We start from the raw sequence: 23,122 nt of genomic DNA, 5'->3' as shown, positions 1-23,122 counted from the left end.
CTTTATCTAGAAATGTTTTTAATTGATTTTGGTATCAGCAGCTGAAATGTTAGAAAGCACTGCACAGATATTTCCCAGTCTGGAAGGGTAGCACCACAGAGCCATAGGAACACACCAGACCCATTGGGGGTCTGGAATGGTCAAGATGAACAAGCACACCAAGGCACAGATGTAACAGCACCGGGCAGATAGCAGTGGCAAGGATCCCACTGGGGCATATCCAGTAGGAGTACAGTCTTCCTCTGCTGCAAAATGCCTCTAGCTTTCCAGCAAGCAGCTTAGTTAGCTGCAGCAGTAATAAGACCAAGTAGTCAATACCGTTTCAGCAATCAATATGCCTTGCAAGTCACACAGCAAGCTTCCTGTGCCCACAAAAGAAACAGCATTTTTTTTTTTTTTTTGCAAGAAGCAAGTTTTGAAAATAGTTGAAAACAATAGACTATCCCAGAACCCAATACATATACAGGCACAACCCGCAATCTTGGTTGTGGCACTCTCACAATTTCACAGTAGACAGTCCCCACCCCAAGAAATGAATACACAGCACTAAAATACTATCCCTGCCAGTTGCTTTGAACAGTGTGAGTAACAATCAATACACAGGTGGAGGCTGGTAGCCCTCAGAGGTCTCTCCAGTGTGAGTGAAGGGTGGCTGCTGGTAGCTCTCATGACTGGCATTGGGGTAACTGGAGTATGGGGGTGTCGGACCTGGAGCTGGGTCGATGTAACTTTGGTCAAAATCTTGGACACCCATACGGTAACGCTGAAGGGCGAAGGCAATCAGGAGTCCCTATGGAGAGAAAGAGTTATTGCAATAGTAGGAATCTGCCCACAAAGACTTGCTTGCCAGAGAACAAATATCCTCTGCAACACTCAGCACAGTGTTCAGTGAACACGCCATCGCCTTAATTAATTTAAATCACACTGCAACTTATGGAATCGAACTGAAAAAGTTACATCTCATCGAGTCAGTTCTATTGTAAAAGGTGCCTGGATGCATTTCCCTGGGATTCCTTCATTCAAGGTTTTTACAGCCTTTCTATAAAAGAGAATAACTTCCATGTTCCTCAGGCAATTAGAAGGCTGTGTTAATGACAATGAGATTTGAATCATTCTCTGGTTTTGTGCTGAGGTCCTTTCATGAAATAGCAAAAGCAAAACAGCAAAAATCACCAGTTTCATATCCTGTTTGTCAACCAGGCCAAAAAGCTGCTTGATCTCCCTAGGCTGACTGTTCATTCCTGGGCTTTCTTGAGACAGAGGAAGAAACTCTTTACTCACCCATGAAAAAATGGAGAAGAAACTGAAGGCAATTGATGCACGGGCAGAATCGGCCCCAATTCGTACATCGCTAATGTGCGTTGATGACCACTGGTTTGTCAGCACACAAAATCCGATAAACCACAAAAAGGTCCAAACAGCTAGACAGAGGATAAGAGAACACATCCTTATAGATTACATGATAGCATGAAAGCAACATATTAACTATAGCTATGAAAAGTTACGGTACGATACATTAATCCTATTCTGATATTCTTGAAGAGCTGTGGTGGCGCAGTGATTAGAATGCAGTACGGCAGGCTACTTCTACTGACTGCCGATTGCCAGAAGTTTGAATCTCACCGGTTCAAGGTTGACTCAGCCTTCCATCCTTCCAAGGTCGGTAAAATGGGGACCCAGACTGTTGGGGGCAATATGTTGACACTAAACCGCTTAGAGACAACCAAAGCACTGTGAAGTGGTATATAAGTCTAAGTCCTATTGCTATTCTTTTTTTTGGGGGGGGGGGTATTCAAGTCAGCATTGGCCACTTTAGACAAATGGTCTAGAGCAGCAGCCCCCAACCTTTTGGGCGGCAGACACCAGTTTCGTGGAGGGTGGCTTTTTTGTGGATCAGGGGATGTGGTATCACACTGCCTGGATCCCATGTGTGTGTGCAGATGGGGCTCCGCTCACTTGTGTGGTCCAGTTCCTGGCAGGCCGCAGACCAGTGGCAGTCTGAGCTGAAGACCCCTAGTCTACAGCATGGGCAGGCTTCATTCCAACTTCGTGATAGGCATTAGGCAATATACTCCTCAAATGCTTTGAACAATATCCCAGTATTCTTGATCACTGGCAACGATGGCAGAGACGGAGGAGAATTGTAGTCCAAGAAATTTTAAAGGACTGCTTGTTCAATGACTGAAGTTACTATGGGACTGAAAAAGGAAATTTCTGACCACTTGTTCATGTTATAGCCGTTACAGCATCCACATGATCACGATTCGGGTGCTTGGTGACCCACATTTATGATGGTTGCAGTGCTCTCCGGTCAAGTCACATGACTGCCATTTGCAACCCTCACAGCCAACTTCCGACAAGCAAAATCAACAGGGAAGCCAGCAGGAAGTCGCAAAGTATAGTCAAGTGACATTGCACTTAACTGGGTTATGTGCTTCATGATTGCAATCACACGACTGCTTAGTGACAGTAAGTGAAGACTACCAGTAATGACTTTTTATTCAGAGAACAGGCTCCAATTCTATGTTCTCTTATCCTTCAACAATTATCCTCATGAAGAAGCACCCAGAATGAGGTCCCCTCCCTTAAAGCCCCTTTGCCCTTTCACAAAGCAAACCTTAGAGGGCATCATACCAAAAGATCTGAACAATTACATGCACGCACAGGGGAATAGGAGCCAAAAGGGGAAATGCTGTCCCAAGACTGGAAGAGAAAAAAGAATTCAGCTGTGTTCTCCCCAGGGTCCTGTTTGAGTTCACATCTCCCAGAAGCATACCTGAGAAGGCTAGGTCGGCCATAACGAGGTACTTGCGATCAGTGGCACTGCTAATCTGAGGGAAGTAGATATCGACCATAAAGAAAAATATACAAGCCAGGAAGGCAACCACACCAATGCCGATACCATAACGACAGGCATCCTCACTATGATTAAAGATGCAGAAAAGTTGACCGTCTTTCATACTACTGGTGTAACCTTCCCCAATGATGCAGGAGAAAACAATGAGTGCAAATACCTGCAAAATAATAAAAGAGAGAAGGGGAAAAGGTCAATGCTAATACTTCCCAGGGAAATCCCATAACAACCATTTATCGAATTACAGATTCCGCCAAGTTTTGAACTCAAATACTCATGCCTGGCGCTATTCTAGGGCAAGAAGCCAACGTGCAATATATGCACACTTTATTGGTATGCTGCCCAATCCCAAAGACTTTAGGTTGGTTAACATCATAAAATAAAGCTTTGATAAAAAGGAGGAGGAGTAACAAAACAAAGTAATTGTAATCATTTAGCTCTGGTGTCCAGGCAATTTTAGATTCTTTTATTGTTTGAATTTTAATTTGGACTTGTTGTTGCTTATTGCTGTGAGCCTCCCTGAGTCCTTGTGGAGAAAGGGCGGCATATAAGTCCGATAAATAAAATAAATAAATACATAAAATAAATAGCCCTGCCCAAGAGGAATTCACTATTCACAGAAACGGTCTCATTTTTCCCTCCACAAACACAAGAAACTCTACCTTAAAATGTTAATGGAATGGAATTGAAATAGGCTCACCAAACTACAAACTGAATGCTCACCACAGGCACTCAAGCACACCCTCAAGCAGGTGCTTCTCAAACCAAATCAGCACAGCAGCCTTTTTGTGTGCCTGCGGGACTTGCTTTGCCTATAGACTACAATTTTTGAAGACAAGGACGGAAACGTCTAAAAGTTTTTAAGCCACGGAATAAATTACTTCAAGTCTTTAACAAATACAAATGTTCTAGGATTTCAAGCTACCCCCCCCCCCCTTTAAAAGAAAGTTAAGAGCGTAGTAGAGTCAACAAGACAGCTGCCACCTACTTCCGTGTTTTTGGCTAAGGAAACCAGAGGGACGGGTCGAGCTCGACTTGAATGGGTCTTTTATCTGTCTACTACGGTGCCTAGACTTTATTTCCCTAAGTCTACAGTAGCAGCCGGTGCGCTGGGCATTGCCACGTTCTTTGCAAGGCAGGACTGGGGGCTTCAAAGCAAGGGAAGAGCGGAGCCATGACCGTGCTCGTTTGCTGGTCCTATCCCCGTTACATTGTAAGGAAGCCAGCCCCTCGCGCCGCCCGCGGACCATCAGCTGACCTCCCTATGACTAGGCTGCCGCACAAACAACGCTCGATACAAAAACGGAGGGGTTTTATCTAGCCGAACCGAAGCAAAGTTAATCCGAAGCAAAGCCCCGACCCTCCGTCACCACCTCAAGGACCCGAAGGGGTCCTGCCCGGCGAGGGTCAAAAACACCTGTTTTGCAACGCAAAGGGCAAGACTTGATCTCAACCCGGCCTGAATCGGCCGTTAAGTTTCCCAAGCGGCTCAGCGCCGCCGGGATTTTGGAGAAGCGAAACACCGAAGGGAAAGTCCTCTAAAGCATCCGCTCTGGGTTAAAGCAATAACCCCCCTCCGAGGGCAGCCTTGGCCGTTCCTCCAGCCGGGGCCCTCCGCTTTACTAGCAGCGTTGCATGACTCTGCACTGCTCCGCTCAGGCTACTTCTAGGTAGTGGTCCCAGCTCAGGTACGCAATAAGTAAACAAACACTCCTTTAGTGAGGTTCCACTTCAGTGCTGCCGGAACACCTAACCTACCGGCACTCCGGCCACGTCACGCGCCCTCGTCCACACCCTAGGTGAGAAGGCACCGTTCCAGGCGTGCCCGCGAAAGGGAGGGAAAAAGAAAAGAAGCGAATCGGTCTCCGGCAAGCTCGAGCCCCGCTGGTGGTTTCAAGCTACTCCGGGGCTCGGACCAACTTCAGCCACTCACCGCACTGCAAATGCGTGCAATGACCTGTGGCTGCTGCAAGAAATGCCACAGGTCAAACGTGCCTCCCGCTTTAGGGGCTCCGTAGGCGCCTCCGCCACTCTCCATAACTGTCTGACGCTGCTTTCCGAGACTGTCCCAGCCCGGAAACTCCCTACGGCCGCCTCGCCCAAACTTGTGTTTGAGCGTTCACAAACCCCGCCCCTTGGGAGGAGACCCTGCCCGGGATCGCGGAAGCGAAGGACCGCGTGCTGGTTAAGAGAGAGCGGAATCGAGGCTTCTGCTCCTGCTCGCCTTACTAAGGAAGGGAGCGCGCGCGAGTTAGGCGCGTGGGTTACGATAGGCTTTGCCTTATTGCAATGCATTTTCGGGCTGTGGTTCAGGTTTGGGATCTTTTTGGAAAGGTGGTGAAGCGACACAAGTCTGGTGGGGACAATACCAAGGGGAAAATATACCACTCAGATAAAACACATTTTTTTTAAATTTATTTTTATATGCCGCCCTTCTCCGGAGACTCAGGGCGGCTTACAATGCGTTAAGCATTAGCCTTCATACCTTTGTATATTTTATACAAAGTCAGCTTATTGCCCCCACAAACTGGGTCCTCATTTTACCCACCTTAGAAAGGATGGAAGGCTGAGTCGACCTTGAGCCTGGTGAGAATTGAACTCGCAGTAATTGCAGGCAGTTGGATGTTAAATGCTGCCTTAGTAGGAGGCATTAGCCTACGCCACTCAGGCTCCTTCAGGCTCCCACATTTCCCAGCTTCAGAAGATGACACTGTTTAATTGAGGGGCTTTGGAGCAGGTCCACCCTTCCAGATCATGATGGACAGAAATCATGAGGCAGATGGTCCTTCAAATAGTAGCCCTATGCCATATAGAACTTTATAGGTAATAGTTACTATCTTAAATTGCATCTAGAAACCTGCTGGCAAACTGCTGGCATCTTGCAGAGCAGGGATACCATGTCAGCATTACATTAAATTCAGATTTTTTTTAAAAAAATTTTTTTTTAATGAAGTGTGCTTAATGTTATGCCAATGGATATTTTGCTTTCTCTGATAGTTGAGTAGTCACTCCTATAGCGATTATACTTTCCTATATGCCATTTAGAAATTTGACCAAATTCAGGAGACTGAATGAGAAGCTATTTTCCCTCTGGAATTAGGTCCACCCCAGATCCCTGCAACTGCCACTCTGAAGATGTTTTGGAAGGCCTTGAAAAAACTACCGGTAGTAAGGTGGGTGGGATTCCCTTGCTTGTGACATTTTATGTTTTGTTTTGTTTTTTTAATTTGATTTATATGCCGCCCTTCTCCGGAGACTCAGGGCGGCTTACAATGCGTTAAGCAATAGCCTTCATACTTTTTGTATATTTATACAAAGTCAGCTTATTGCCCCCCACAAACTGGGTCCTCATTTCACCTACCTTAGAAAGGATGGACGGCTGAGTCAACCTTGAGCCTTGGAGAGATTCGAACCAGCAGTAAATTGCAGGCAGCTGTGTTAATAACAGGGTGCTTAGACCACTGTACTATCAAGGCTCTGATCATATTGGATTTGTTTGTTTATGCCCTCACATAATTATTTGGTAGTTAACTTTTGTGCTACTCTGGTCATTTTTTGTATATTGTTTTTATGTCCCAAAGGTGCTTTTTTCAGGAGGCAATTGTACTTTCTTGTTTTTTCTTTGAAGATGTTTCACTTCTCATCCAAGAAGCTTCTTCAGCTCTGTCAGGATAGTCGGGAATGGAAGGATTTAATCTGCAAGGAATATAAATCCTTCCATTCTCCACTATCCTGTCAGAGCTGAAGAAGCTTCTTGGATGAGAAGCGAAATGTCTTCAAAGAAAAAACAAAGTACAGTTGCCTCCTGAAAAAAGCACCTTTGGAACAACCTGACGGATGACTGAGAATCTCTACAGAATATTGTTTTTATATTATTCTGTTGCGAGCTGCTTAGAGGCAGTTGGAGTTGAGCAGCACCCATGTTGAATAAATTAAATATGTTCTATAAACTGCTTGTTACATTGAAGGAACAGCAATCAGGATACAGGTTGGGAATAGTTCCTCTTTCTCTGAAGAGTGGACTGTATTCACGGTTGGAGAATTTTCAGTAAAATCTATCGGCCTGAATGACATAATTCAGACCAAGGCCTTAGGACATCAGCTCCCTTTATGAAAAAAGAAAATGAATCAATTCTTATTTTCTTTAATATTAAATGCAACAAAGGAAAGAGCACGTAGCAAGTAGTTAAATCCTGAGCAATTGCAGCACCTTTAATCTCATGAGATACATTTATCTCAATTTCTAGTGTTATCTAATCTAAAATACACCAATTTTTCCAAACTCCACAGAAGTGGTTTTGATTCATTTGAACTAAATTGTATAGTTTATGGCCTTCCCCAACTTGCATCCAACCCTCACAAACATGCCCTGGCATATTTTTTCGGCCACGTTCCTATGACACGGCCTTTATCATGGCTCCTTTTCATGAGTCACCCTTACCTGTACTAGTATTGAAACAATGTTCTCCTTACAAAGGATACTGTTGAAGGCCACTTTAAGGTATGTAAAAACTGTTTGCCTTTGGTTCTCATCACCTTAGAGAGAACTCAGGGCCTGCAGTGACTTGAAACAGAAGTTTCAGAGGCAAAATAAGGATAAGCAATGAAGACCTCGAATTTAAATGTTGTTTTCTATTCCCACCAACTCAATAGCAGGGGAAAGTCCCGAGTCTTGTTGGAATAAATTTTGAGTTCAAACTATTGCAACTGATTCAGTGTTTTAGATCCATTATGATTATGCAGGACTCTAGAAATCTAATACATGTGATTCATTAAATAAAACACCTATCATGAGTTTGTGTTACATGAGTCATAAATATGATGCAGTGGATTGAAGGGTTGGTCTGTGCTCTGATCAATAAGGTTCTTCCAGCTTCATGTTTAGATCAGGATAATTTTCTACCTTCCCTAGTTCGGAATCGACTATTTTGTGGGTTCTGCTCTCCTCAGAAAAAATTTATTTTCTTGCTTTATCATCCTGTAGCTCTCCTACCAGCTTCTTCTACATTCCTTTTTTCTCGGGGATCTTTTACACCAAGTTTAGGGGAATTCCACTGGAAGTCTATTTTTCGTCACTAAATATCACTTTTCTTAGGCACACAAAATTCACATTAACAAGAAAAAAATGAACCATGAAATCATTATATTAAATACGTGTCAAAACAAAGCATCTTCCCATCATAGGTTTAATCGATTTCACAGTGCATATTAATGCATCTCATCCAACATCCTCCTGCAAAATTACAGGATTGCTCACTGTACGTGTTGCCTCTTGAGTCTGTAATGCTTTGTCTATTCGCCTGTGTCTGGAAAAATGTAAATCGCAAAGACAATGCTGTGAGAGGCAAAAGAGAAACTGTCATGCTGATGCCAGTAGTTCCTGTATTCTTACTTTTTACTTCCCTCACTGAATAGATAGTGAAATGAAAGAGTTTAAGGATAAGGCATAAAAAAAACAAATTTTATTTATTTTATTAATTTATTAATAAAAATAAATTTTATTTATTTTTTTAATAATAAATTTTATGAACTTGGGGTCTTATAGATTAGATTGATAGATCTTAATAGAAATGACTTGTTTATATTATGGAAAAACAAAAAGCTGTGATTCGGTGTTAATGCTTTATTCTACTGCAACAGAGAGAGTCGGAAGTCAATGTTTCTTCTTCTTTTCTTTTCTTTTCCCTACCTTTCCTCACTTGTCTCTCCCCTTTCCCCACCCCTCTCACTGCTCTTTTATTTACTTTTGTATTTTGCATTTTATATTACTTTATAACCTAATAAAAATGTATTATGAGAAAAAAAATAAATTTTAGAGATGCTCAAGACTGAATTGTAAAAAAAGCAGCTGGTGTTAGAGAATTTACAGTTATATAACTTAATAAAAAAAAAAACCAGCCCTGCTCACCAGTTGCAGCTGACCAAGACAGAACCATGCCCTGACAACACCAGTCATCTTTCTTAGCCCATGACACAGCCTTGTGTATGAATGACAGCATTATTTGTACTGGTAAAAAAGCCAACGTATCCCATCACAGTGTTATGGTACAAGTAGTCCTTGATTTACAACCATTCATTTATTGACTTCAAAGTTACAAAGGCATTTTAAAAAATGGCTTATGACCATTGTTCACACTTATGACCTTTGCAGCATCCCTGTAGTCACATGATCAAAATTCAGAAGCTCGGCAGTTGGCATGTATTTATGAGGGCTGCTTTTTGTGACTGCCATATAATCCCAGAAAAAAAAAATGGCTATTTTGAAGGGTTGCCTATAGGTTTTTATATTTGTGTATTTTACACTCTTCAGAGCACCAGTTTGGAACTCAATCCAAAGCACTATATAGCTCGACATGTTTATTACTATAAAATAACATTTTCTGGTTGCAAAGTAGAATCTGTGGTGGAAATGTTACTATTTTAAAGACATGTAAATCTTCTATCAGAACATCAGAATTCCTTTGGAAGTGAGGATGATCTTTCTGATTCGATAAATTTATTTTATATGCCACATTTATATATTGTCCAATAGCTGAAGAATGTGTGTGTGTGCATGTGTGAGAGAGGGAGGGAGGGAGGGAGGGAAGGAAGGAGGAAGGGAAGAGAAAGAGAGTGGGAGAGAGAGAGAGAGAGAATGAATGAATGCCTAGTATCATGAAAACCAAGAGAATGGGGCTGGATCCATAATCCAGATCTGACACCCATTGTCCCTTTTTATTTAGTATTTATGGCAGGTGGACATATAACAAAGCAATGGCAGAAATGGATGAATACCTGCCTTGATCCACTACAGTACTTTAAACATTATGTGGTCTTGGTATGTCCTGTTTGCCAAGTTGCTGAGCCAGTGCGGAAGTTGGATATTTAGTGCAGTATTTTTCAACCTTTCAAGGAGTGTTGATGGTCTCTCTCAGAATTCCAGGTGTTGAAATCCACATATTTTAAAATGGGCAGGATTGAGAAACACCGGTTTAGCCTCTAGCCTGGGATAAGGAAAAAATACATTCAGGGAAAGTCTAACAATGACAGCAAATTAGGCCTACATCTTTGTAAATGACCCATAGGTGCCATTGTCACTTTCTCATGGAAAGCGTATACTCTAATCCTCTACAATATTCCTAGTACTGAATGTTAGGAAAATTGAGAGAAAGATAAAAAAAAAAGAACCCCAAAACATACTAATTGTTAAGCTAAGATTCAACATTGGAGTGCCAGGGACTGCTCCAATGACCATACCTGATAAATACTATTGCCTATATACTGAAGCTTTCGAAAAGGACATTGAAAATTATCAAGAAGCTGAAGCAACTTGCCTAACTGAAAATGATACAACCTTTCAGGCCTTCAGTTTAGAAAAATGGCAAACAATGGGAATATAAAATTGTGTGGGATGTCAAGACAGCAGATAGACACCTCTTTAATAATTCTGGAATTGGGTTCATATGATGAAAAAAAGTTATGAGAGATTGTCTCCTCCCCCCAAAAAACCCGCAACCAAATATTTCTTTACACTCTGCATAGTTAGACAATGAAATCTACTAACGTAAAATGTGGCAAAAGCCATCAGCAAACAGCTTTAAAAGGGATAGCAACTTCACATCAGATAGGTTAGGTCTTATCTATATTTGTTAGCAACGATGGTTAAACATTCAAACATCCTGTCGCTGGGAAGGCAAATTGGGATGGCCTTCTCATAGATACCGAGTTCTCACTTTAGAAACAGAATGCAGGATGAGACAAGACTGTAATATACTTATGATTGATGTTCTTATGATCTATGTTGCTGCTTCTAATCTTGGCAGGATGGCCAGATAAGGATATTTTCCCTAACAGGTCCAAAGGAGTGATGTGTATATCCATAAATAAAAGGCATGATCTGCGCATGCGCAGAAGCATGCGTGTGCGCTCCTGTTGCAAACCGGTAGTAAAGGTAAGTGGAACCCATTCCTGCCCCAAACCCCCAAAATGCACCATGCACCACCCTGCCTGCCCCCTGCACATGCACGGCAGAGACCTGAAAACCATTTGGCCAGTGGGAGGCACACGCGCATGCACGGCGGAACTGAACTGGGGCGACGGCTCACATGCCCACAGAGAGGACACTGTGTGCCACCTCTGGCACGCATGCCATAGGTTTGCCATCACGGACATAGACCAATATAGTTAAGAAGCTATATCATCACAAAGTCCTTTGAGAAAAGCAACCAACATTTAACAAAATTTGTAAAAAATTAGTTCCTTCATTTTAGATATCAGAAGCAATGAAAATGAGTAAGTGAGATGAGGAAATAATGCACAGGGGAAGAGTGGTAACTGAATGCCTGCCTCCTGCATCCCCTAAAATGACATTTCCTGTTTTTGATAGACTTGGTGCACACCAATCCTCCCAGAACTTACAGTTTGGCAGAAACAATTGGAGTATCAGCATACTTGGTAGACCAGACCAGAAACTCAACTCCACAGGAGAACTAGAACTGTACCTTATTGAGATTGACTACAATAACATAATTTTTATTATCTCTAAATATTTCCTACTGACTCAGTTCTCCAGTGAAGATATGAAGAGAGACAGTTTGGTGTAATGGTTAAGATGCTGCCCTAGAAACCAAGAGGTTGTGAGTTGTAGTCCTGCATTAGACATGAGTCAGCTGGGTGACCTTGGGCCAGTCACTTTTTCTCAGCCCAATCCACCTCAAAGTGTTGTTGTTGGGAAAATACGAAGAGGGAGCATTATGTATGTTTGCTGCCTTGAATTATTTCTAAAAAATAATAAAGGCAGGGAAAAAAACTAATACATTATTCCAGAAGTGTTGCCAGAAAGAATGTTGACTGGTGTCATAACCGTAATTCATGCATGCCAAGAGTAATGGCTGCATCAATTACAACTGCCATCATTCTCAATATATGTCCAGCAGCCATATTAGAATAATATATTTGAGAGATGCTAGACCCATAATTTTAAAGTGACTTACTACACAAAAGTAAGTTTGCCATTCATTGTTTTTATTAATCTTTGTACGTAGCCAGCCTCTAGAGGTCTCCCTTGCCTTACACACAGTTTGATTAATGGTTTAAAAATTATTAGCCCTGTAGATACTATCAGACAAAGATGGATAACTTATCATCCTACTGATGTCACTCAAATTAGCAAAACCAATCATGAAGGCTGTTGTAATTCAACAATATCTGCAAAGCAACAGCTTACCTACTACCATAGAAGGTATAACAGGGAATCCCCAAACTATTTGTTCAAAGAGCACTTTTTTACATTTTAAGAGCATGCCATGTGGGTTAAAAGAAACAAACAAAAAAGTTGCCATGAAAGCTGGTCCATTCACAAATGATTTCCATTAATTGGAGTGACCAAAAGGCAAATTGCCTTAACTTCCTTGTTTTCTAGTCTTCCAAGATCCTATTATCAATCTATAGTTTAATTTTGGGGGTTTTTATGATCCTGTAGGCACATTTAAAAAAACCAAAAAATTGAGTTATAACATCTGCTATTTTTATTTTATATGAATAGGAATCTAAGCCATTATTGGAAAAAGATGACTAGAGGCCAATGTTTAGTTTTGCAGCATGCTGATTTCAGTTTGGTAGAAATAATAGCACTCTTCACACACCAGCTTTGATGTTTTTATACTTGGGCAAGAAGGAGGGAGGGAAACATTTATCCCTTCCTGTGGTTGATGTCATAATGTCATGAGAGAGTCTTCTTCGGTCATCCAGGAAGTAAAAGGCTGAGTTACAACCCCTCCTTCTCCTCAAACATTGCCCAGTCTTATCTATTTGTGCAGCTGAAAAATTATTTCCTGTTGCTTTTTTTTATTTCATCCAGAAAACCTTTCCCAAACTGGAAGATTATAGTTGATGCCCTCCTGAAGCTGCCTTTGCTCACTAGACTGAAGATTTAGAAGGATTATGATAGACTTGTGTCCACCTCTTTCCTAGAAGAATGAAATATTTTAGGAAATATTAAAAAGGCAGAATATTATGTTTCCCTGGATGAGAAATGGAGAAGCATGTTTTAAAAGATGAAGCAGCTCCCACCTTCTTGCCCCCCACCCTTTGTCAAGGGGCCAAAGGCAGAAACTCAATCTTTGTCAATGGACCATCATCTGCAGCACAACAGGACCCATCTAGCAACAGAAACTCACCACATGGCACCTGGGAATATTACATCAGCCAGCAAGGCTAGCTAAGACCCCCACCCCCTGGGAGTCTGACAACCAATCAGGATACTCTTTCTGGGCCCCAGGAAGTTCAAAGCCAGAGAGGGCATAAAACTTGGGGACTCGCTGCGTCTCGCCCCCTTTTCTGTTCAGGAACTCAAACCATGTGATCCTGTCCACCATTAAACCATCTTTCCAAGTAGTCTCCATGTTTCCAGTGTCTTTTTCCCCACTTGGAGCTGAACCCAGAAGGATATCTCTTCCTACACTTGAATACTGGACCCTATCTAACAACATGAAATTTGATGGTGAAAAAAGTAAGATTCCACATTTAGGCAAGAAAAGCCAAGTGCACAGGTATAGAATAGGTGGTACCTGGTTCAATAGCAGTTAACTGTGAGAGAGATCTAGGAATCCTGGTGGAGAATCGTTCAAATACAAGCCTATTCAAATACAAGCAGTGTGCTATGGCCATCAAAAAAGCCAATGTGTCCTAAACGCATTAACAGAGATAGAATCAAGATCACATGAAGTGTTAGTTCTGCTTTATAATGCCTTGATAAGACCAAACTTGGAATACTGCATCCAATTTTGGTCGCCACAATGCAAAAAAAGATGTTGAGACTCTAGAAAAGGTGCAGAGAAGAGCAGCAAACATGTCTGGGGACTGGAGGCTAAAACATATGAAGAACAGTTGCAGGAACTGTACGTGTCTAGTCTAGTGAAGGGGCAAAGGGACTAGGGGTGACATGATAGCACTGTTCCAATATCTAAGGGGCTGCCACAAAGAAGAGGGAGTCAATGTATTCTCCTAAGCACCTGAAGGCAGGAAGAAGCAATGGATGGAAATTTATGAAGAAGAGATCCAACCTAGAAATAAGAAGACATTTCCTGACAGAACAATTAATCAGTGAAATGGCTTGCCTCCAGAAGTTGTGGGTGCTCCATTAGTGGAGGCTTTTAAGAAGGGATCAGACAGTCTGGAATGGTATAGGGTCTCTTGCTTGAGCAGGGGGTTGAAGTGGAAGACCTCCAAGGTCCCTTCCAATTCTATTCTTCTATAGCCACAAGTGACTACGTTCAACCATCCTTGAATTCCAATAATTTTTATCTAACTGTAAGCAGGTGCTAACCATTAGTTCAAAAGATTCTTGTGCATAGGCTGTTTAGCAATAAATAAGTTTAATAAGATCTTCTTGTGTGGTCTTTCCCGCCTGATATTGAAGCATTTATTCAGTAAATTAAAAAAGAACACAGAACCAAAAATTGGCTTAATTGAGTAAAGCTAACTATGGGCAAGTGTATCAGAGGTGGTATTCAGCAGGTTCTGTCCAGTTCTGGAGAACCGGTAGCAGAAATTTTGAGTACTTTGGAGAACCAGTAAATACCACTTCTGACTGGCCCCACCCCCATCTATTCTCTGCCTCCCGAGTCCCAGCTGATCGGGAGGGAATGGGGATTTTGCATTATCCTTCCCCTGGAGTAGGATGGGAATGGAGATTTTACAGTATCTTTCCCCTGGAGTGGGGTGGGAATGGAGATTTTATAGTATCCTTCCCCTGCCACGCCCACCAAGCCATGCCACACCCACCACGCCCACAGAACCGGTAGTAAAAATTTTTGAATCCCACCACAGAAGTGTATTATGCAAACATAACCTACTGTATATGTTGTTAAATGTTTAACATCACACTGGAATTATATGTGTTGTTTTATAAGAAAGATGCTTCCTATTTTTTAAAAAAACTTTTCAAGAAACCTTAAAAATATGGATTAGAATAAATCAGTCTAGCATGCAAAACAATATATTTTATCCCTACATTACAATTACAGCTAATTATTACCCCTCTGCTTTGCCCTCACCAGACAATAAATACAAAAAATTTCTGACATGAGTTTAGATGTTGCATGCATAGAAGCCCTTCACCCAATCATTGCATAGCTAAGGTCAACTAAAGAGCTTGAGGGAATATTTCAGGTTTCAATTGCCAGCCTTTAATTCATAAGTGCATTCTGATTAATCTAGTATAAAACTGATACTGACTATAGTTAGACATACTAATTTTAGACCATGACATTACCCGTTACAGCTCCCACACCCTTAGTAGAACTGTGGAATACTATGAAGCATATTATTGTTTTTCTCCTTCCCCACCCTGCCATTCTGTTTTACACTCAATTCAAATATTCCTGGTAAGTTCCTTGGAGGAACAAAAACTTAAGATTTGCTAGCCCTGATTTTAAATAAGAAGGAAAACAATGAACATGCTTTCCCTCTGAAGAGTTTCCTATCATAAACATAAATTACAGGATCATTATAATTACCAGACTAGAAGGGAATTTGCTATTTTGGCTTGATGCTCAGCAGTTTTGTTTCGCAACGAGTGCCATTTATTGGAAGAATGGTTTTATACAATTACACTTTTTAGAAGTAAAAATAACAAAATTAGCATAACCATAAAACTTCCTGATCTCTATGTCAGACCTGGAAGCCATCTTTTTCGTTGGATCTTCAGGCCTGCCACATTTACTACTGTGGGAAACTGGGAGGGGGGATTGTATGGAGCATGGGTGATATATAGTCATAATTACATTCCTTTCTCAGAAAGTCAAGGACATCATGCCCTACACCTGGACGGCTGGAAATGGGAGGCATCTCCAGTTGGGACGGTGCTTGGATTGGACCATGTGATGGATTTGTGGGTGTTGGGCAGGGACTTGAACTTTCCTTTCGGTGGGGAAAACCTGGAAGCTTTCAGATTCGGGTTTTCCCAGATGTGCCAATATGACATCTCTAATAAAATCAAACTTTGAAGAAACTTAAGCCTCGAATTTCCTTTCGTTGGGAGTGTTACTTGGAACCCTGACACTCTAGCTGTCAGCTATAAGTTGTTTTTAAAGTAGTATATACACTATTGCAATATCTTAACTGCAGTGAGTGCTAAATCATCCAGGTAGTTGTCCTGGCCTGTTTTCACCCCCATCCTGTTTTCTGCTTCCATTATCTTTGGGTTCAATATTTCCTTAGCTTCCAGGTCCATCTGATTTTCTATACTAAAAATAAATTTATAGAAGTTTACAGACTGTACTACATATTCCAGTGTTACTTTTATTTTCAAACAGAACTTATCTGGCCCTAAATGAATCCTGCAAACTTTCTTAAAGGTAAAGATCATAGGCAGTGACAGTCTTAGAGTTCTGCAGAATGTTAATTATTATAATAGCCTGGCTGACAGTGTCTAAGCAGACTTGGGAGTTGACAAGGAGACCTCCAGAGAATACCAAGTCTGTAGCCTTAGCTTGGGAAATTGAAAAAAAAAAACCCAGAAGGCGGCCAGTGTGAGCTATCCTTTATCGTTGCCAAGAAGCTACATAGCTATTTCTGTGAAGGTACCAGGAATCAAGCTCAGCTCAAAATTAATTTATATGGATCCATTTCCAGGAGAAGTCAACTACTGTATGCAAGGAGTTTCCCTGTAAGCAATCTAGTATAGGAATAAAAAAGAGGGGTGGGGGGGAGATATCTGCTTACAGGGCCTTTTTTTAAAGGAGGCAATACATCACTTCTCATAATTCAAATTCTTCTGAGAATGTCTTAGAAAGTGCCCCTTTTACTCTTCTGCTAAGAACCACTCAAGTCAAATATTTTAAATCATTACTTTTTTTTTTTCTCATTATAAAGAGTGGAAATATTTATATGTAACATTTGTAATACTCAAAACATCTTGTCCCTCCCTCTCTGATTAATGGGATCCACAGCTCCTGCTCTACCGTATATACCGAACCAATGCCCATTCTGACTGGTCCTTATGCACGTACCAAGGAGCTGGAAAGAAGTCGCTAGACAAGAGAAGACCACTATGAGAAAATATGACTTTGATGACTTCGGTTTTTCAAACCTGGCGACTCCTAGAATTTCCAGGTTAGCAAGGGTTGAAGCCCACACATCTTAAATTTACAACCTTGAAAAACATTCACTTATAAGTTGTAGAAGCCTCCTGATAGAGTAGTTGGTCTCACTGGATATGAAGGTTACTCTTTTGTACAGAGGAAATTTTTCTTCTCGCAAGCAATTTTCCGTTTATGTTGTGTAGAACTTAAAGCAAACCTAAAAGCACCTTTCCTGCTCCATCTTTCCTGCTTTTTTTCAGGGAAGAAAAAAAAAAAGAACTACAGCTCCCAGAGTCCTTTGTTGTTCAGGTGAAGCACAGGGTGTGTTCTAGCCGCCAGGACTGGGGTTTCCTTTGGAGAAAAAAAGTTTTCTTGGTGTGAAGAGGAGCCCTTTAACCTGATTAAACCTGGAGGAATAACTCACAAGGTGAGTGAAAAAGATAACCTGATGTAACTGCAGGGCTAGGTCGTGATTCCAAGAGTTGTAAAAAGGCTCCGTCTTCTTTATTTTGTAAGGTGTTACTTTTTCTCGCACGTTTTACAATTGTTTATTTGTAATAATCGGGGAAGGAGTGGGGGGGGGTGTCTCTTGGTTGCAAATTGAGGCCTGAATATGATCTCCGTTACTGCGATCGCTATCCTGGATCTCAGAAATTCCATTGTCCAGCATAGGATTTGCTGCAGGCGGGAAACTCACCCGAAGGACGCAGCTACAAGGATTCCTGAGTGAAGTAACTGACCTCTGAAGTGAGGCCCTGGTCCTGGAGGGGCTAAACCATAAAGCAGACTAAATGTAATATAAATAAATGCACTAAAAATGCTTTTGCTTTCTTTCTAATACATTCCAAGCCCAAAACAAAAACAAACACAAACAGCATTTGCTATTTGGCCCGGAGAGAATCTTAAAATCAATTATTTAATTGTAGGATCAGGCAGGGTTTTCGTTTTAAAAATTTCGCTTAAAAATAGCACATCTTTTCTACCTTTTGAAAATCTGAAAGGGGCAATAGAAGCAGTAGCTATAATGTCGAGGTAAATCAAAAGAGGCAAGATTTTAACACACAGGTCTCCCAGGGAAAACGGGGGCTGCTTCTTTATGATAAAATATCACTTATTACAACCCACATACTGCATAATTTACTTCCAGTAAGAAGTTCAAGAAGAAGTGCTTCTTGTTAAATATAGATCTCTTAGGTCTATTATGATGGGGTGGAATGTAAAACTCTGCAGAATCCTCAGAAACAAGAAAGCACCGACATTGCTAGACTTTAAAATGTACTTATAATGAAAATGAGCCTGTCGCCTTTTCTGAATAAGTCTATGTTTTGTAGGATGTTAGGTTTGCCTCACTTTTTACATCATTCCCTCCAGAGGAGCACTTTTAAAGAAAAAAATAAAATAAAAAATGCTAAGGTCCTGAGCAAGTTTAAACACCAGTAATTGTAATAATCTTCCTCCTAGATAAATAGGCTGAGATCTTCAATATGAACATGAGTAGAAGAGTTGTTGGAAAAATGATTTTTCTTTCCTAACCTTTTTGGGATGCCCCAGTGTTATCAGACAGCTCATTTTAAGGAGGCGACTGCCAAGAATATGCCCAGAGAAAAGGGAGGGTGGAAGATGAGACAGCAGCCTGGACTGCTTGGCACAGTGGGAGCCAAAATCCTTAGTTATGCAGCCTGTCCATTCTTCCGAAGCTGCATGAATGAGAGAATGTAAAGGAAGATTGCCATTAGCCAGTGGAATAGGATGCTCTTGACGGAGGCAGTGCTTTACTTTGGGACTATGACAGATTTCAGGAGCTGAGGTGGCCTTTGGACAACCTTGTGTTGGTAAGTAACCAAGCTGTAATTTTTATTTTGAGGAATGATCTACCAAATGCATTGGAGATATACCCTTTTTTCCTATGTTTTTCTTTGATGGATATAGTACTGAGCTGCCAGAGAAATTGGCAGAATTAGGAAGAGACAACCTCCTGCGAGGTCATTTCCCAACTTTCTGCTGGAAGCCAGTTTGTTGGGTGATAACTTTTGTACCTTCTTATCCAGTTCTCTCCTTTCCCCTGCAACTGTGCTTTATGATTATGAATTCCTCTGGGCAACACCATAGATACTGGCAAAAATATAGAACTGCAATCAGGTTATTCTATGGGAGCTGAAACATTTTTGTTTCACCATACAATATATGCACTGTGGAATAAATTTATGAAAATATAATCTGTCTGAACAAAACATTTAGTTTCTCTTAACTCATTCTCTTGTACCTGCACACTATTTTTGTGATGTGCGCATGCATGCACACATGAAAGGGAGCATGACCTAGAGCAATGGGCTGGCTGGTTGAATCCTGATTGGCTCCTTAGAACTCAGGCGTGACCATGCCAATTATAAATTCTTCCTCTGGCTACCAATAAATGATCCAAAATTCATTGAGATTTGGGCTACACCAATTGGTGTAAATGCTCCCAAAGATCTTCAGCTGCAGTTTGTTTCTGAACTGAACAAAACAATCCAATCTGGGTTTCTAAGAGAGAAAACAGTGTGGCTCACTAGTAAATTGGAGGGGGGGGAACGACTATGAATCCTATAAACTATGATGCATGGCAAAGCCACTTGAAGACACCCTCTCAAAAAAATAAATACTATTGAAATGGGGAAAGTACAGATAATTGTTACTGTGCAGATCAAGGCTCACCTGAGTCGATACCCTCCAAATCAGATTGAAGATAGTATACACATCGCCTTGAATGGCTTAGACAGTGATAAAGTTTTGCTATTCAGTTGAATTGGTGCCAAAGCAGGACAAAAGGCTTCTAATTCATTGGAAAGGCGGGCAGCCATGACGGGCAAGCAAATGCATTTCATGCATATCATTTATGCAGCAGCTGGCTCCTTGCATTCTGTGGAAGTGAAAGAACAGGAAGCTTGACATTTATGTGTAATCCCTAGGTCATGCCAATCTGCATAATGGGTCTGTTGGGGTAACGGGTTATAAATTGAACTTTCAAAAAAAAAAAAAAAAGAAAACGCTGCTCATATCAAACTTGAAGCATTTTAGAGTAGAAGTAGGCAACTCCCTTGGCGCCCACCAGATTCCCTATCCATCTGACAATTTGTTTATATTCTACTTAATTTAAAACAACAAATGGAAATTGAGGTGCTGCAAAGAAAAGTGCCAGTATCTAGCTGCAACTGTATTTGCATAAAAACTGTTAAATAAAAATGGTGGGTGGCACCATTGAGGGAGGTGCACATGATTTAAAAAAAAAAGATGTTCTCTATTGCTGCTACTGTTGAGTTGAAGTGCTCCTGGACATCCTTGAGTCAGGAGAAAACTATTCAGACTGCCCCTGCAATGTCATAATAAGCAGAAATGTACTAATTTAACCAAGTACAGCTAAAGGTGACTGAAGACTCTCTCACTCATGGGTTGGGAACAAGATGAAAGCAGTGTCATGGAACATTGCAGAAAAACCGGTACCAGAGCATGCTGAATCTTTGGTTAAGTGAAACCACCAATCAAGTGTGGGCTCAAGCTTCCAAAAAATTCCTACCCAGTATGGTGGCTGAGGAATTCTGGGAGTGGAAATCCACTCATCTTAAAGTTGCTAAGGCTGAGAAACATTGACGAGAGGTTTGCTCAGAAAAATCCAAAGATGTGATAATAGCAGAATAAACCAGCTGATAGCTAGGAAAATAAAGAAGTGGAGCTGGTTTGAACATGAATATACCTATCTCACCTGGTCCATTAGTCTTTCTGTTCCTCAAACATCCTGGCAAACCAAAATTTATGGAGAGACAATTTATTCTCCCAAGACTTTCTTCCTTTCAGAACTTGCTAGTGGGGGAATTGTTTTCCTTCTCTGTGAAGAGTGTTCCAATATCTAACAGGTTGCCACAAAGAAGGGGGGGGGTCAACCTATTCTCCAAAGCATCTAAAAGCAGGACAAGAAGCAATGAATGGAAACTAATCAAGGAGAGAAACAACCTAAAACTAAGGAGAAATTTCCTGACAGTGAGAACAATTAATCAGGGGAACAACTTGCCTCCAGAAGTTCTGGGTGCTCCAACACTGGAGGTTTTTAAGAAGAGATTGGACAACCATTTATCTGAAATGGTATAGGGTTTCCTGTCTGAGCAGGGGGTTGGACTAGAAGTCCTCCAAGGTCCCTTCCAACTCTGTTGTTCTGTTAAGAAAGGGATGCTTTTACTTGCTTCGAGAGATGAGCAAGGATGTTCTCCCTGCCATCTCCTGGATGTGAAAAGACATTCCATATAGAGCAGGGGTGTTCAGCCTTGGCAACTTTAAGACTTGTAGACTTCAATTCCCAGAATTCCCCAGCCAGTCCTGGGGAATTCCTGTTTGGCTCATTCTGTACTACATGCTTTCCTTCATACAAGAGGACTGGGAGAGCCATCAACTCCAGGAAAGAAATAAAGTTCCAGAGTTTTGCTGCTGCCTCATTTGTTCAGCAAGGATGACAAAGGTTGCCTAGCTGAGGCTCAATATTTTAAAGTGTGGAATATCAAGAAGTAGTAGCTCAGGCTTCAGGATTTTCTGAAAACCTTAAAACAGCAGCTGTTAGGTAACCTAAATTTCCTGGGACTGTTCATTTGTTGCCACACCCATAGTTCCCCAAAGCCATGACTCTAGCTTTGTTTACCCCTTGTGTAGTTTGGGGTCAGGAAAAGATTAAGGCTCTACAAAGCACTGAAAGCTGCTACTTCACAACAATCTGCCTGAAGCTGTGTCTAAGCTGGAACTGCCTTCCAATTTTTGCAACAGGGGAGGTGAGAATACATAACAAAGCTCAAGGATTTGTGTTTCAGAATACTCTTGAGTTCCCTCAGAAGTTTGGATTCTGTCTTTATCAGGCTGGAACAAAGACGTCTGATAGTCCATGTTCGACTTCTGGGGTGGACCATCCTTGTCCTTGTATCAGAAGATAAAAATATGCAACATATTGTTGCAAGCTCCACTTAAAATCACATTTTTATATTAAAACAGGTCAAGACTGGTTTGCTGCTGTCTTTTTCTTGTCATTTTAATGAAGTTTTATTTTGCCCCACCCTGCATGACAAGGTCCTAAGATCTCCAAAAAGCCAGATACATCAACAGCCACAGTATGGGACCTTTCTTAAAGGGAATGATAAATAATGTGAGCGAGTTCAGACTGAGAAGCAGAAGTGGGGTTTTTTTTCCCAGTCAAGAGCTGTCCTGGTGAAGATAATTACTTAATCACTTCCCCAAGAATAGCGTATGTACTGACCTTATACTTAAACCACAAGTTTATAATTTCAAAAAGCAAAGATACCATAAAGTTCTTTGCTATCAGTATAGCAAAGTACTAGCGTCTTCTACAGAAAAACAAAATATCTTTCTGAATATAGTAAAAGCATGTTGCAATTCTTGCTGAGCTGGGTGGCAGGGAACGAGCCAGAGAGCTTCCTGGTGTTGAACCCTGACAGGATGCTCCGTTTTTATCTTTCATAGGCAACAAACTCACTTCCTTTCTTCATTCTTCTCATGCTCTATTGAGAGTTTTAGCCCTCTGAACCTGCACAGTCAGTGGTAGAAACAAACTTCCTGTCAGGCAGGAAGCTTGGTTGCTTCATTTGCTGGTGTTCACTCACATTCTCCTCTCAGGAATGCAGGAACTGGGCTTTACTAACCCTTGGAAGCCTAGCCCATCCTGGAGTATTGAAATGCAGAGTTACTTATCTCCCTTAGTGACAGCTGGGCTGCTTGACAAGGATTGAGATAGTCAAGAGAAACTTTTATGTTAAGTCTTCTGGCAGTGAAAGCCAGAGATGCACCTGCAGGTAAGTGCACGGGAGCTTCTGCTTTCCTTTGCAGAAATGATTTGCTTTTCTACTGTAAGTCAGAAAATTACGAAGTTTGAGCACCAGCAGCTGTATTTGCATTATCTGAAATGCAGGCATCCAGCTTGAATTGCAGCCTTTGTCTCGACCTTGTTTTCCTTCCTTTTTGTGTGATTTGCTCACAGCAGACCAGGCAGCTCTTGTGATACACACTTTCTAAATCTTGTAGTAGGAAGAGGCGGGAGAGCCCAGTACAGCTCTGTGGGTCTCAAGTTGTGTTCTTTATGGCATATAGGCTTGAACGTAGTGGCCTGCTGTTCTTCGATCTTGAGAGGGAACAAGAAGACATCAGATATTAGACCACAGTCTGAACAATTTGTTAG

At 41.4% G+C, this 23,122-nt stretch overlaps 1 protein-coding gene across 1 annotated transcript; it reads right to left on the bottom strand.

The window, feature by feature from the left end:
• SYNGR2 (synaptogyrin 2) lies at positions 1-4,927 on the bottom strand. The gene is made up of 4 exons (XM_070937663.1): positions 4,788-4,927; positions 2,777-3,014; positions 1,282-1,421; positions 1-790 (listed from the first exon to the last, which is right to left on the bottom strand). Exons 1-4 carry the CDS (start codon positions 4,890-4,892, stop codon positions 593-595), a joined length of 681 nt encoding a protein of 226 aa, XP_070793764.1. The 5' UTR covers positions 4,893-4,927; the 3' UTR covers positions 1-592.
• Positions 4,928-23,122: the final 18,195 nt, after the last annotated feature.

Source organism: Pituophis catenifer, unplaced genomic scaffold (assembly GCF_029215685.1).
Source record: "Pituophis catenifer annectens isolate HBS135680 unplaced genomic scaffold, rPitCat1.0.hap2 SCAF_2, whole genome shotgun sequence".
Classification (NCBI taxonomy): Eukaryota; Metazoa; Chordata; class Lepidosauria; order Squamata; family Colubridae; genus Pituophis; species Pituophis catenifer.
Note: the sequence above shows the minus strand (reverse complement) of the source record. Positions and strands in the feature narration are given on the sequence as shown.

What these genes read in the sequence shown, in the direction of transcription:
- SYNGR2 (XM_070937663.1), bottom strand. Translation starts at nt 4,892, where the DNA reads ATGGAGAGTGGCGGAGGCGCCTACGGAGCCCCTAAAGCGGGAGGCACG. An exon ending in TTGCACGCATTTGCAGTGCG is followed by an intron (nt 3,015 to 4,787) that starts GTGAGTGGCTGA and finishes ATTATTTTGCAG; the next exon opens with GTATTTGCACTCATTGTTTT. An exon ending in GGCCGACCTAGCCTTCTCAG is followed by an intron (nt 1,422 to 2,776) that starts GTATGCTTCTGG and finishes TCCTCTGTCTAG; the next exon opens with CTGTTTGGACCTTTTTGTGG.